The sequence below is a fragment of the Stegodyphus dumicola genome, chromosome 2 (genome assembly GCF_044657685.1).
Source record: "Stegodyphus dumicola isolate Sdum_Otavi_A_Nest chromosome 2, ASM4465768v1".
NCBI classification, from domain to species: Eukaryota; Metazoa; Arthropoda; class Arachnida; order Araneae; family Eresidae; genus Stegodyphus; species Stegodyphus dumicola.
This window is the reverse complement of record NC_140769.1, coordinates 41,876,318-41,892,380: the sequence shown is the minus strand read 5'-3', so window position 1 is coordinate 41,892,380 and position 16,063 is coordinate 41,876,318. Positions and strand designations below refer to the sequence as shown.

General features: G+C 33.2%; 1 protein-coding gene across 2 annotated transcripts in view; it reads right to left on the bottom strand.

Annotated features, from left to right (window-relative positions):
- Positions 1–16,063, bottom strand: part of LOC118188864 (uncharacterized) — a 695,340-nt gene that overhangs the window by 560,202 nt on the left and 119,075 nt on the right. Inside the window, exon 2 of one of the 2 annotated variants that reach the window (XM_085810627.1) lies at positions 12,595–12,633. The exons of the other annotated variant lie outside the window; for it this stretch is intronic. Within the exon in view, the coding sequence (XP_085666753.1) occupies positions 12,595–12,633 (39 nt within the window). The remainder of the gene's footprint in view (positions 1–12,594; positions 12,634–16,063) is intronic. 2 annotated transcript variants of the gene reach the window in all.

Sequence of the window (16,063 nt, the reverse complement as noted above, 5' to 3'; positions counted from 1 at the left end):
AAATTAATTCTGAAGAGAATTTTTCGTGACGTCTGTACGAACGTGTGTACGTACGTATCTCGCATAACTCAAAAGCGAGTAGCCTCAGAACGTTTAAATTTTGCATATAGGACTGCTATAACATGTAGATGTGCACCCCGTATTTTGGTTGCAATCGGCCGCACCAAACGTATATAAATATATTTATATATATATCCACTCTGTTACCCGGCTCAGTGATCTCAGTTTCTTTATATGTTTGCAAATTGTACATTTTTTTGCTTGAAAAAAATGATGAAATTATGTTGTTCTTATCTTCCGGTTATGGTTTTTATGCTTTTAGTAAATCTGTATGCAATATGTTTAGAATTATCAAGAATTTTAAAGTTGTTTAAGTGCCGCTAAGCCTAATAATTTTTTGATGGCGGCCATTGCTTGTTTACATTTGAAACAGCAGAATAGCGGATTTGTTGCCAATCTAGATAAACTTAGCTTTTAATAACTAACTATCTATAACTAATAATACTTTCAACAAAGATAACGCCTTCATTTATTATTGCCAATTAAATCATGCTTAATCCTTTCTGGAATGTTTCTGAGGAAATAAGCGCTTAAGATTTACTTCGTAATTTTTAATATAGATATTTTGTGTTTTCATGTATTTTTGTCTTCTCGCGAAGTGAGAACTGAATTAATTGAATGAGAAATACTCATCGTCTGTGAAAAACTGTTTCTTTTTTGTTTTGTTCGCTTAATTTCTTTTATACATCATTCTAGTTTTATTATAGTATTTGAATAGACATGTGGATAATTCTATTCTTTAAATGATATAAATTTTGTGCATTATGAGTTATAATATGAACGATACTGTTAAGTGAATCTAGGGAAAGAGTGTCGCTATGGTAAACAAATACTAGAGTGAATTTTAAAGAATGCATTTATTCTATTGTGGTTTATGCGCTCTCGGCGAAGTAGATTTAATTAAATCCAAGAAGTTTAAATAAAATGCAAGATAAAATGCGTATAATTTAATATTCCGTACAAGGAAGTCATGTGGTGTACACATCAGATTTTTTATTAGGATAATTAATATTTGTATTAAGGGATATAGCTTATTTCTTTGTAATTTTTTTCTCTTGAAAATATAAGATAAAATATCATTAATTATACTTTGATTTTCAGAATTTTTTGTTTTTTGTATTCTTTTATGTTATTTATTGCTCATTTCACTGTTTTTAAGATATTGAAAAGTTTTGAGTAATTTTTTTTAAGAAGCAAAGTTTTTAACCTCCTTTATACTATTTGAGTTCTTAAGATTTTGCAAAGAGAAGTTGGTTAATTTATTTATTAGGATAATTAATATTTGTATTAAGGGATATTGCTTATTTCATTGTAATTTTGTTATACGTAATAACTTTTTTTAATGGAGTTGCTCTGCAGAGTAAAATTCTACGCAGTTTTTAAATTTAACGTTTGGTGTTTACTTCAGCCATTTTTCCGGTACATTTAAAAGCCAGACGAAGGTTGGCAGCGAAGCTGCTAATATGTGAATATTTATTAGGAGTTTTGGCCTAAGATAAGAATAAAGTTACTATTTGTATTTGATTGTGAATCAGTAAGCTAATGTATTACTTACGGACCACATGATTATGTGATCCGTTTACAACCGTGCAGTTAAAGAATTTCTAATTGTATCTTTTTAAACCTGGGTTGTAATGTAAGCGGTTATACTTGATGTCAAATTATTCGTAGTGAAGAAAGATAAACTACTGTGGTTACGAAATTTTGCTCAACACTTGAAATTACAACAGTTGCAACAAGTTGCTCTGATTTCTCTGAGTTCCTGGGGCTCACGTTTGACCTGGAAGGCCACCGGTTTGGGACACTTGCAAATGTTGAAATAGTTGCGATACGTTCTCTGCAAGACATCACAGATCAAGACTTCATGCACGGTAATAAACAATGGCAGCAACGCTGGAATCGCTGCAATGTTGCACAAAGATCCTATCTCAAAACAAAATGTAACTGGATCTATTGATAATAAAACGATGCTTCAAAAATTAATTTAATTTATTTTAACACAAGCTCTATGTACATAGAATCAGTATTTTAAGAGATAAAGCTGGTAAGCATCATTTTAAGAGACCTTGTTAAGTTACTTCTTTATATGTTTTGGTGAGCACAATATATTACGCACAAACTGCTGCCCAGACGGTAAAGCGATTACTGACTTTGACTTCCGTACCGAAGGACCCTGGTTCGAATCCCAGAGAAATCATGGATGTAAACTGTCTGTCCCTTCATAGTAGGTAATAGTGGCCGTTTATTAAGTGCCTCCATAAAAAATGATCATCGCTTCTGGCCTTAATAGGAGCCAAAGCCTAAAATGGGTAGTGCCGGCCATAAACAAATGCAAAATTTTACAGAAAATTAGGCTCGTGTTTTGACAGTTCCAGTTCTCATAATTTCATTAGACGTATATATAGAGAGCACTTCTGCTCCGTTTCGAATGAATGAAATCATTTACCAGTGGAAAGATACCGAATTTTATTTTGTTCAATACTTCGCTTTTGTCAAGTAAACTAAGTCCAGAAGTATTTACAAAAAATCTGAAAGGTTTCATATTTTAAATTACTTCCAAAGAGGTGTTTTTTTAACATTTTGTGTGTTACCTTTATTTATTAATATCATGTTCTTCGCGCTTAAACCCTAAAATTCAGTTCAAGAGCAATATCGTAAATTAATTTTAAATTGAGCATGTCTTTAGAATTTCCGGTACATGGTCTCCCGCGTTGGAGATAAAAATGTATTTTCTGTATAACGTTGCCATCGCTCGCTTTAAAATGCTTGAGTTTATAAATTAAAAATTGTTTAAAGTTTTATACAGTATGAAATGGATAATAAAACAAATTGCAAATTTGGGCGTCCAGATGCATAATGCCTATACTCCCAGTAGGATTACATCATTAAAATTTGGATGGCTCTAGGTACCGTTGTTTTATCACAATGCGAGAAACATGCATACATTTATGCAAATTCTTCATTATTTAATTTCTTCAAATTCAATACAGGGAGATAAGAAGATATTTTGGCAACAATTTGAAAAGTGAACCAACGTAAAATGCCAAAACGAAATTAATAGTCCTTCAGGGCAAATTGCCCCTTTTTACTGTTGGAAAAAGTAAGAAACAGTACTCGCAAATCGACGCAAAATCGCAAAACGAAAACAATAGTCCATCAGGGACAATACACTAATAGCTTGCTTTTGATACTTAACTCGACTTTTATATAAGACACAAATATGCAGTGATGCAAATAAAGGCAATCATTATCAAGTTAAGTCTTAATATTCAGTTTCAAATTTTACTGCTCAAATACCTTTTCTTACTTTATGTAAATAACTCAAATTCTAGGTCCTGTATTAACTGATTTCAGTTCATTGAAACATTAAATAAAAGAAAAAGATTCGCCAACTTTCAATTAGCTCAAGAAAATTTAGGTAGAATTTCCGAGGTCGCTCTATACAGTAGACTAAATAATACGTGTAAAAAGATATTTACATTAACTTACCTTAACTTAGTACTAACCTTAAATAACAAGAGAATGTGAACTTTACTTTCTCATACAGGAAATGTTGTTAATTATGTCATAGAATAATCAGAATATTATACCTGAGATAAATACACATTTATCTTAACATCACATCTTGTAAAGAAAAGAAGTAAATACGATTTTAATCATCACAAAATATTTGCATGTACACACAGGTCAGGAGTACCTATTAAGATTTTTGATTATTCGCTTGAAGAATTTTTAAACTTTCCAGACTAGAATTTTCTTTTCTTCTTGCATTCCACACTCTCCGCCTTGGGTTAAAAACAAAAACTGAAGTAAAACCTCAAACATAGATATTTGAAATGTCTTGGCATTTTAAGCTGCCGGCAGAAAATTTGAACTTAAAGGGAATAGTGAGATAAGTTTGAAATGTATTCGACAAGCCATTACCCACCACTGGTTCTTTTCTCTGCCTTTAAGAAAATATCTCAAGCTAAAGAAAAATCTTCGGATAGTTTTTCTCACATTTCAACCGCACCTGTAGTAAGCGAAAAAATGTATTTCTTGTAGTTAGACAGGGGCTAAATAAGTTTGATTTTGAGAGAAAGTCTGTTTTTTTTTAACTTTGAAAGAGAGGCATAGTCTTGTCATTTGGTTATTCAGATGTGTAATAATATAAAGAAGTTTTCTTGTTATATATATATTAAAGTAATATGCATACCTGTTCAAAATCAAGTTGCAGTTTGCATAAGCTTCGTATCAGTTCATGTTTGTAAAAAATATGAAAAAACAGTCTTCGGAAGTATTGCTGATAACTTATCAAGATTTATGCCAGGCTTTACAGACTCTTTACTATGTTAACTAAGAACGCTATATTCTTAATAGTTGAAAACCTTTTTACTTTTCCACCCATTTTTTGCATCTAAACTACTTAAGCAACTAGAAAATGGCAAAATCTGAGCGTAAATAATAAATAGTGAAAAGACCGCAAATTCGCGTTACAATACATGCTATAAATCCTCAGTTTCAGGTTTGGTTTAACTGACTATGACAAACCACGCGAGGGCTATCTGTTTAGGGGCGGAATGCCTTTGTGGAGAACGCTTTAAAGGACATTTGGATTGTATCCATATTATACATGGCGAAAGCCACGAAAAAGGTCTATGAAATCAGCCCAGTTCAGCGAACTTAACGCTCGGCTAAAATGTACGCTCTATTCTTGCTTTTAATTATCATAGTTAGTATTCTTGATATTTTTATGTATTAGGTTCGACTGATTGTGGTAGCTGTTTGAAACTACCCATTTAGCAAAGGATAAGTGAAGTTTAAGCATAATACGCTTATGTAAACTTATATAACTTTTTATGCATAGGCATTTCCATGGTGTTTGAAGTGTTTATTGTATTTAAGCAGCTAATTTTTTGCTTATGATAGTATGATAGAATATGTTACAGTAGTTCCATATACAAAATTGCAACGTTCTATGGCTAATCGTTCTTGAATTATGCGAGATACGTTTATACGTACAGACGTCAAGAAAATAATTCCGTCTGAATCCATTTCCATCCGTTTAACAATCCGTTCTGGAAAACGCAGTTCTTTATTCTGTCCGACGTACATGTGTCACGTAAAAAAAATCGTTCAAAAAGATATGAGAGAGTTCCAAATAATATTTTCGTTGAAGTGTGATATCTGAAATTTTTCGCGATTACAATACGATGCTTCGTATAGGAAAATAAAAATAATTTATTCCCATTATTATTATTAAAAGTCATAACTATAATTTCTGTTATGAATTAATTTTTAATGGCATGTCGGATAACTAAACGTCTAATAATGGAGACTTTTTTTCTCAGAATAAAAATAAGAGGTTCAAAAGAGTATCGTTTCAGAATGAAAAAAAGAGGAAAATAGGGCAGAGAAACGCTTTAGGACGTCTAACGTAATTCCTCAGGCATTTTTAAAAATCATTTTAATCAAACTAAATACATCTTAATACGATATTTTGTTCAATGCTTATATTGACAATCAACACCGAAGCTTTCATTATTTTCTCATTTAAATAACGGGTTACATGTTAATATTTTCTGCATACTGAATTTTTCTGTGTTTTCAACACTACAATAAATGAACGACATTCTTCTGCACGTAAGTCTTAACTTGTTTTGCTTCGCACGCATGGTTTCCTTAAAAATATTAAGTCAAGTGATGTCGTTTACGTTAAGTGTTTATAACTCCAATTTTTCTTCAGAATTACTTATCATTCTGTTTATTAGATCTTGACTTTGAAGAAACAAACTGCAGAACATCGGACTAGAACATTCTTTTCTTATTTTGCACTACAAAGCAACAAATTTACTATCGTATACTTTGAGTACGTTTTCAGTCATGCAATTTTTACATAGTTCAACAGCTGCCGAGTTACCCAGAACTTGTGCAACGTAGAGTTTAAACTAGAAGCAACGTGACATAATATATGACTTACATTCTACTTTCAACACAGAGCTCCTGTGACTCAGCATGTTATATTTCTGTAAAATCCCCATGAAGGAGCAAACAATCACTGTTGTCAAGCAAAAAATGTGGTCTATACGTTTTAGTAAGAAAATTTCAGGTAAAAATTATAACCGTTTATAACTCAAAAAACTAGAAGGCAAAGACTAAATGTAAGTGCAACTGAAAACTGAAGTCAGGGATCATCAACATCATCAACCTCTTTTCTGAATTTGTTTCCGGAAGAATTAAAAAAACATATTTGAATAATATTTTATTTAAGGCCATTTGAAAGATCAAATATTAAAAATTAAACTTTATTTAAGAAATAAATTTGCTAAAAAGTAATCAGAACAAACAATGTTAAATGTAATTACAAAATCAAGGATGAAAAGCCAAAAATAGCAAATGTGGGCAAATATAACGGGGGAAATGTACTTACTTAACAAAACGTACGCGCATTCGTTTGAATGTAATTAAAAATTGAAGCAACGTTTTAATTTAATTATTATTAAAAAATAGTGTAAACACGATGGCAGTTGAGAGAACAAAGGTGCTTTAATTTCAGTTTTCATCACAAATATATATATATTACGAACGTAATATTTCTGGGCATTTAATCTCATCAAAATGAGATATTGATAGAGTTACATACTTATATGTATCAAAATGCAATTTAGACAATATTTAAATAAATATATTAATGCTGAATAACTTTTTATGTTAAGTAAAAAAAAATTGTAAATGGGATCCTAAAACTAATTTAAGCATTAAGAATAATCTTTCTCTTCTTCATTTTTTTTATTTCTTCCCTCATTATTTCAATCAAAAAAGCTTGTAAGGATTATGTTAATTTTATTAACAGTTAAATTTTGAGTTAAAGTTCCTTTCCTGTCAATTCTTAACTTCAAGTTACTACTTCCAGCCAGAATGTAGTTTTAGAATCACGTTTGAATACATAGTGAGGAAGAGCGGTATTTAACGGCGAAGTTCTTCGGTCTTAGTGAGAGAGATACCAGGTATTCCGGCTGCACGCGTCCGCATTTTTAGGCTACTCTCTCGCTCTGCCGTATCTTAGGCCTTTGATAACTTCGCAGTATATTAACGTTAAAGGGCCAACTGTGTTAGAATTTTTATAGCTTCGGTTATACCTCTTTAGTTTATATCATTCTTAGTCTCTTAAGTTCAAAGCCCAAGTGTCAGCTTTATTATACACTTCAAGACGGTGTTTTGTTAAACTTTAGTTGGAATAATAAAGGGTTAGTTTACTCTTCTATCTTGTTGTTGTATTAGAATTACAAAGTGAGGAACTCTACAAGCTAATTAATGACCACTGAGATTAAAAATCTCATCTTATTCTGGCACCCTTCCTGTTAAATTGCTTTAGCATTCGCCCATTTATAACATTTGATAAGCACATTTATGAATACATCTTTAATTAATTCTTATTCCTAAATAGATGTCTAAATTGTGTTGATAAAAAATAGTTAATTTATTTCGCAAGTTAATTAAAGTTAATATTTCGCAAGTAGCATAGTTAATTTATTTCGCATTTATCTGATATCTTTTTAGAAGCCGATAATAGCATTTTCAAGTAAAATTTAATTCTGCTGAGATTAATTATCCTTTTAAATAAACCAGGAAAAAATATTTGGCACAAAATCTAGCATTTCATACAAAGAAAAGGACTTTCGCATTTGATAATGCATTAATATATATATATATATATATATATATATATATATATATATATATATATATATATTTTTTTTTTTTTGAGATTTTGAAAAATCTCATTCATTAGGAGATTTTAAGGACAAATAAGGCGTCTGTTACTTATACCTCATCCGCGAACATAACTGTACCAGTTTCAAGCAAGCGAAATAGCTGCCATAGCGGATTGTACAAAGCGATACATTTGCATTTTATTATATATCATATCATATTAAGCAAAACACCCTGAACAAAATACTTTCACTTCAAATAGGGTGACTTTACCTTACCTTTGAGCCTAGCTAACTCTATTGTATTATCCCTTTTCCAATTTTCATAAGTTTCCAATAATTCAAAATTGACATATATATCTTTATTTGCTTACTCCAGTAATTTTTAAAAATAATGAATTGCTTATAAAACTAATCCTAACCAATAAATACAAAAACGGAAACGTTCTCTGCGAATAAATATAAAAAGTTCATCTACGAAATTTGAGAACTAATTTTCTCGCGTGATATTAGTAGACCTTAGAAACAATAAATTATGTCAAAGATATTCTAACATGTTTCTGTATTGTTCCTTTAAAATATATATCATTCGGAAGAGAAGGTGGAATATTTTGCTTGGATTTATGAGTTGACATGCGCTGTTACCAAACGAAAGACTAAAAAAACAAACGCCATTAGGATTTTTTTGAAGCAGGGATTATTTTAAACAATCCGTTGCCAATGACGAAAATTGATATTTCACTTATAACCCAGAGATCAACCAACAAACATCTGCCTAAATGAGAGGAAATTAGCCTCGGGCGCACTTCGACTGAGTGATGTTTTCAAATATACTGAGAAATTTACTAAAATTGTTAATTGAATGTAGACTCTATGTTTTATAAAAAAAATAATAATAATAATAGACGCGATTCCTAGGCTAGAACTTCAATCCGGTAATTTATTTTCTTTCGCACTATGTATACATCATCAAGCCTTAGACTGAAAACAAAAATGTCATTTTAATGAATTATTACTTTACTTCGCAGTTTGGAAATCAAATAGACTACGTTTTGTTCCCTTAAGGAAAATCGCGTGTTCAAAATATAATTTTAATAGCATCTGAAAAGCTGACATTTCCTTTTCTCTTTGTGTTAATAAAAATATATCTAAACTCGGTTTACTCTTCCCAAATATATGTGTTTTAAGTTGAACTTGCAAAGAATTTCTGAATGTTTTTAATTAAAAAAGGGGTGAAAATAAATTCTTCGTTTAGGACATGAGAAGAGCTGATTTTCCATTAGGTTGGATTCGATAAGAATTGTATCAGTGAAAACAAACATCTGACACGCATGTCATCCGTGTGAGTCGCGCTGATACCCAGACGATCAGAAACACCCGGCTATTTCCGTTTCTTTATTTCAGTTCAGCTTCTGCATTCATATGAATAGGTACTAATTTGTTTTACTTAATCTGACTAATTTTGCATACAACAATTCAGTACGTCTTAAGACTCAAGAGTAGGTTTAATGACAGTATTTCTTTTGCGTATTGTTGCGAGATAACGTTTCTTGGACTGAAATAATATGAAATTGGGCTTAAAAAAATTTAAACAAAAAATATGAAAGGTTTCAGATTTTGCGGTCGCCCAAAAAGATTTATTAAGTTTTTATACGCTTTCGCAGTCTGCCATTGTGGATGTTGCATTTCCTCCTACTAACCCATTGTTTTTGTCTTTTTACTTCCTTGTACGAAGTAAAAAGGAACTATTGTAATCACGAAAAGTTTCAGGCAGCATATTTCAACGAAAATATCCATCTTGGCAGCTTTCGACTGCAATTTAACGATGTTTTTGCGTGACGTCTGTACGTAAGGACAGAATAAATTACTCTTTTCGTCCAAAAAAATTATAAAACTGCTTTAAAATTAATACTGAAGAGACATTTTTCATGGAGTCTGTACGTACGTATGTACGTATGTATCTCGCATAATTCAAAAACGAGCAGCTTCAGAACGTTGAAATTTTGTATATAGGACTGCTATAACATATAGATGTGCACCTCGTATTTTGGTTGCAATCGCCAAACGTATATAAATATATTTATATCTATATCCACTCTGTTACCCGGCTCAGTGATCTCAGTTTCTTTACTCTTATATGTTTGTAAATCGTATACTTTTTGCTTTAAAAATGATAGAATTATATTGTTCTTATCTTCCGGTTGAGGTTTTTATGCCTTTAGTAAATCTGCATGCAATATTTTTTGAATTATCAACAATTTTAAAGTTGTTTAAGTGCCGGTAAGCCTAATATATTTTTTTTTTTTTTTTTGATGGCGGCCAATTCTTGTTTACATTTGAAACAGCAGGATAGTGGAATTGTTGCCAATCTAGAAAATCTTAGCTTCGCAACAACAAAGATAACGCCTTCATTTATTATTGCGAATCAATTCAGGTTTAATCCTTTCGGGAATTTTTTCGAGGAAATAAGTGTTTAAGATTTACTTCGTAATTTTTAGCACAGATATAATGAGTTTTTATGTATTTTTGCCTTGTCGCGAAGTGAGAACTGAATTAATTGAATGAGGAATACTCAATCGTCTGGGAAAAACTGTTTCTTTTTTGTTTTGTTTGCTTAATTTCTTTTATACATCGTTCTAGCTTTATTATAATATTCGAATAGAACATGTGGCAACGATTAGATAATTCTTTAAATAACATAAATTTTGTGCATTCTGAGTTATAATATGAACGAAATATAATACTGTTAAGTGAACCTAGCGCCAGAGTATCGCTATGGTAAATAAATAGAGTGAATTTTAAAGAACGCATTTATTCTATTGTGGTTTATGCGCTGTCGGCGAAGTTGATTTAATTCAATCCAATGCGTTTAAATGAAATGCAAGAAAAAATGCGTATAATTTAACATTCCGTACAAGGAAGTCATGTGGTGTACACATCAGATTTTTTAATTTTGCATTTACGCCATATGCAATTCGACAACAGAATTAGAAAAAGTTTTTAAAGCAGCATAGCAACATTTGTTTGGAATTCCCGATGCGGTGTTAGGTTTTGGCATACATTTTTTCTATTTTTTCGGTCTTTTTCTCAATTTACCATATCAATGTTGAATTTTCTGAGATAGTTTGTAAAACATTTTTCTTTTGCCTTTTCATCATTAACGTTTTGAGTGTTAACTTTATTCTTCGCACTTATGCCACATAAAATTGAATTCAACATCAAAATTGTAAACTAATTAAAAACAGCGTATCTTAAAATTCCCGATATACATTCCCCCGCTCTGGAGATAAAATGTTTTGTTCCGTACAGTGTTGCTACTGCTCGCTTTCAAATCATTAAATTTCTTGATCAATTAATTAAAATATTACAAAATATGAAATTAAAATTTCGGGTTTCTAGGTGCACATATTAATGTAGATGTCTACGTTATTCAAAACTGGATGGTTCATTGAGAATGTTTCAGGTTTCAGTTGGAATGAGTCTAAAAGTTTTGCATTACACCAAACGTGCTCCAGCGGCTTTCAACGTTTTGTGGATCACTTACCCTATATAAAATGCGTGCATAACTGGCAGATCCCGCTACTACACTTACAACTGGAATAAAAATGAACATACATATTCAATATAAAATTTTGTGTTTATAAAAAACGCACATTAATAAACTTAAAAATGATACTGTTGCCCAGACGGAAAGGGGGTAGCAACGCTGACTGCCGTACCGAAGGGCCCGGGTTTGAATCCCGGAGAAGGCATGGATGTTTGTAAATGTTATAGTATATATGTCAGCATGAGGGCCCATATTTTGAGGAAAAATATGGGGCGAACTGAAAGTTCTCTCGAGAGGTTGTTGGTAAGCGTGAGGGTGGGAGACCTTCGGATCTGCTCTCCGGGGTACTGTCCCTGAAAGGTTGGAGGGACAGAGCATAAGTTGCACTGTCACCTATATAGTGCTGAAGGATCTGGCCTGGCCAACGACAGACTTAATCTTGTTCTCTTAGACACGATATTAATTCTTGGGCTAGATCTGATTACAATAGACAAGATTAAGACCAGCAACAAACAACGAAAATGACATTAATAGCTAATAATCATGTAAAGTTATTGACATTATAATGGTTAATCGTGAAATAAAATGCATTAAACTCCTGCTTATTTCTATGCTTTTAAAGCATTTCAAAATAAAAAAAAATTCACATAAATGTTTTGTTGTGAACAATGAAAATTATTTTACTACAATTTTATACAGAGTCGGATATTGCTTCTTTACTCGAATCCAGAAACTAATAAATGGCCTTTTCTAATGTAAGCTTTATAAACTGCTGCCACTAGATATTTTTTAAGAAAATTCTCCATACCAGACGGTAGAGACTTGCATTTTCTTAAAAATGTAATGAAGTTTAGAATATATTCTTGCAGGCTCATAAATTAATTAATAGAAGAGGTACTAGCTTAACTGTTTTGTTTCCATGTTTGGCGACTTTTAAATCCATAGGCATATCCCAAAATTGTATCGAGTGCCACACAATAAGAATCACTATTCTAGCCTATTAAGAAATAACTCTCTTTCATTTTCTTACTACTTTTATGTTCGTTTCAACAACACTTTAACCTTTCTTCGAAATCTTTTCTTTAACGGAAACCTCTGCGTTCAGTGACCCAAATAAAGAATCAAGTGTTTGTAAAGTAAGCTTGTTTTAGCATATGTTGAAAATAAAACGCTTAAAATTCCTTTTCGTTCCTTTTTAAACATATTTATTACTTACATACGTACATTTAGCATTTTTCTTGAAAGCTGTTTCTTGTTAAAAATAAAATAATGCTTCATTAGAAAACAGTAACTTACCAAATAATGAAGGAAACTTAGAAAATACAAAGGACTCACCTGAAAAGAGGAAAATAGAAAGCATATAAATTAAATGTAAAAACAGCTGGAGAATAAGCGAAAATATTTTGAAAAGTAAAAACAAACAACTATACAGTAAGAGTTTTCAAAATGTTATATGTAAGAGAGATAAAATTTAAAAATTAATTCATGCATTTTGTACGAATATGTAATACAGCAAAACTTCAAGGTACTTAATATCTTTGATATTTCTTTTATATATTCTTTATAAGAAAATCTATGCATCTACAAATCATTATCTAGCATACTTGAATTTAACATACAAATGCATTAAGACAAAATAACACGCCGAACAAATACTAATTCAGAAGTCAAACAATAAGAATCAGTGCTATATTTTCAAATTTTCACAGGACTAGTTTCGATGGTTTTACCGAACCGCCATCCTCAGCTGCAAAATCGCAAATGAACGAGATAGGATATAATGATCAGATAAGATAAGAAAGCCTGGACAGAAAATAAGCTAGTAGCGCCATCTGTTGATGAAACCAGAACTAAAACATAATTTCTTTAGAGGCCGAAAGCAAAAAGATTGATTGGAATTAGGATCGTTAAATAGAACAAAAGATTTTTTTGAATGTGAAATGCCTCTAGAAAATCCAGTTCGCAAACGGAAGATGTTTTTTGAATAAGTTTGACAGCAGAAAAATTGAAAGACTGATTTTTCGGACCAACAATGTTGGGCAACAGAAGGCTTCTATGTTTCCTTTTCTTCTAACATATGCCTCATGTTCCTTGACGCGAAATTTTAAGGCTCTCTTAGTTTCTCCAATGTAAATTAAACCACACTGGCAAGGAATCCTATAAATATCCCAGGAGTTCATGTCCGGAATGGGGTCCTTGAGTATCGAACTCGGAATTTTATTGATGGGAGAATAAACGACCCGAAAGTTAAATTTCTGCAAAGTATGTGCAACTTTAGAGCTAATTGTTGGAAAGAAGGGAATAACAATAGAATTTTTATAATCTCCTAAAACAAGAATGTGCCTTTTAGTGTGTTGAGATGAGAATTTTTTAACAGCTTGATTAATAATGTTGGGTGAAAAGCTCCTGTCAATAGCTATTGCTTTTAAATAATTTAGTTCGTCATCAAGGGATAGTTTGGAGGAGCAAACTTGAACAGCACGGAAAACGTAGGAATAAAATGAAGCTAACTTTTGTTTAGTCGAATGACATGATTTAAAGTGTAACGAAAGGACCATATAATCCGATCCCTATAGATCTTTCACCTTCGGAGTCAAAAATAAAAACTGCGATCAAATCTTCACAAATCATTTCAAGCAACTTAAAACATTAGCTTATCCCATCTGTTGCGAATTGTGCCAGATTATATGCTCTTCTTAAAATTCATAAAAGTGGTATAAACTCAAGAGCCAAAACATTATGACCAGCCCTACATTTTGCGATTAACGCGCCTGGATGACGTGGAAGGCACGTGATCAGGTGGAAGTGGTATTTAACTGCTGCTGGAGAGTCTGAAGAATAAATCTTTCACTTACTTCTGTGTGTGATGGGAAAGGCTGCGGATCTAAGCGGCTTTGATGGAGGGCAGATTGTAATGGTTCGAAGGCTCGGAACAAGTATTTCCGAAACTGCACGACTCGTGGGTTGTTCGCGATCTACAGTTGTTAATATGTATGAAATGTGGATGAATGACGGTGAAACCAGCAGTAGACGACATGGTGTTGGACGTCCACACGCTATCAAAGAAAACGGTCGTCGGAGACTGTCTCGCAGGGTGAAGCAAACCCGGAGCCAAACAGTGGCTCAGCTGATAGCCGAATACAATGCAGGGCCAAGTAAAAAAGTATCAAAGCACACTGTTTCAGAGGATACTGTTGGATATGGGGCTACGCAGAAAACGACCCACTCGCGTGCCTTTGCTGACCAAGCGTCATCGCCAACTGCGCCTGCGCTGAGCCCGGGAACATCGCGACTGGTCTATGGATGAGCGGGAGAGAGTTGCCTTGTCAGATGAATCACGGTTTGTCATTCATCACGCCGATGACCGTGTCAGGATACGCCGTCTTCCAGGCGAACAGTTGCTCCCTCAGTGCACAGTAGGTCATACACAGGCCGGTGGTGGCGGTATTATGCTCTGGGGGACGTTCTCTCGGGCGTCTCTGGGACCCGTGGTTGTGGTAGAGCAGACCATGAATACTACAGGGTATCTGAACATCATTGCGGACCAGCTGCACCCTTACATGGCCTCTGTTTTTCTAGTTGGAAATGGAATGTTCCAACAGGACAACGCCCCGTGTCACAAGGCTACGATTGTGTTGGAGTGGTTCCAGGAACATGATGCTGATTTTCAGTTAATGTCCTGGCCGCCTAACTCACCGGATCTCAATCCGATAGAATACATTTGGGATGTGATGGAACGGCAGCTCAGAGGTCAAAGACCACCAATTCGCAGTATCTCGGATTTGCGTCACCGTTGCTACAACATCTGGTACAATCTGTCTCCGGCCATCTAGCAAGGACTTGTGGCATCCATGCCAAGGCGGGTTGAAGCTGTGTAGCGCGCCAAAGGTGGCCCAACTCGTTATTGACAGGTGTTCTTAATGTTTTGGCTCTTGAGTGTACCTTTCCGCCCTATTGTATCAAAGTTAGGCACTGCCTCGTATCCATTAGCTAAATATTTAGTTTCTAGATTTTCAACTCTATTAGACAGCAACATTTACACCATAAAAATTCAACAGAGTTTGTAAAAAAGGTTAAAAACATTTCTCCTAGAAATTTACTCATGGTTTCTTTTGATGTAAAATCTTTATTCACCAATGTCCCAGTGGAGGGTGCATTAAGATGTCTAGAACCTAGACTTCGCGAATTTCATTTCTCATGCATCGAAATTGATGAGCTAAATTCTCTTAATCAACTCTGTTTGAAACAAACACATTTTGTTTTCCAAAATAAATATTACAAGCAAACTGAGGAATTAGCCATGGGAAGCCCCCTCAGTCCGATCCTGGCTGATATCTACATGCATTATTATGAATCAAAATTGTTTGAAACTTTAAACTTCCCGGTATGGTTCTGCTACGTAGACGATACTTTTACCCTGTTTGAAGGTAACAAAGATGATTTAAATAAAGTTCTTTCAGCAATGAATTCTATTGATCCTGCTATTCAGTTCACTTTTGAACTTGAGACTTGCAATTCTCTTCCGTTCCTCGGTATTCTGTTCACGCGTAACACATCCAACTTCAGTACTACGGTTTACCATAAATCTTCATCGGTTTGCCTTCCATACTTTAAATCATGTCATCCGAATAAACAAAAGTTAGCTTCATTTTATTCCTATGTTTTCCGTGCTCTTCAAGTTTGCTCCTCCAAACTAGCTCTTGATGAAGAACTAAATTATTTAAAAGGGCTTTTCACCTAACATTATTAATCAAGCATTAAAAAA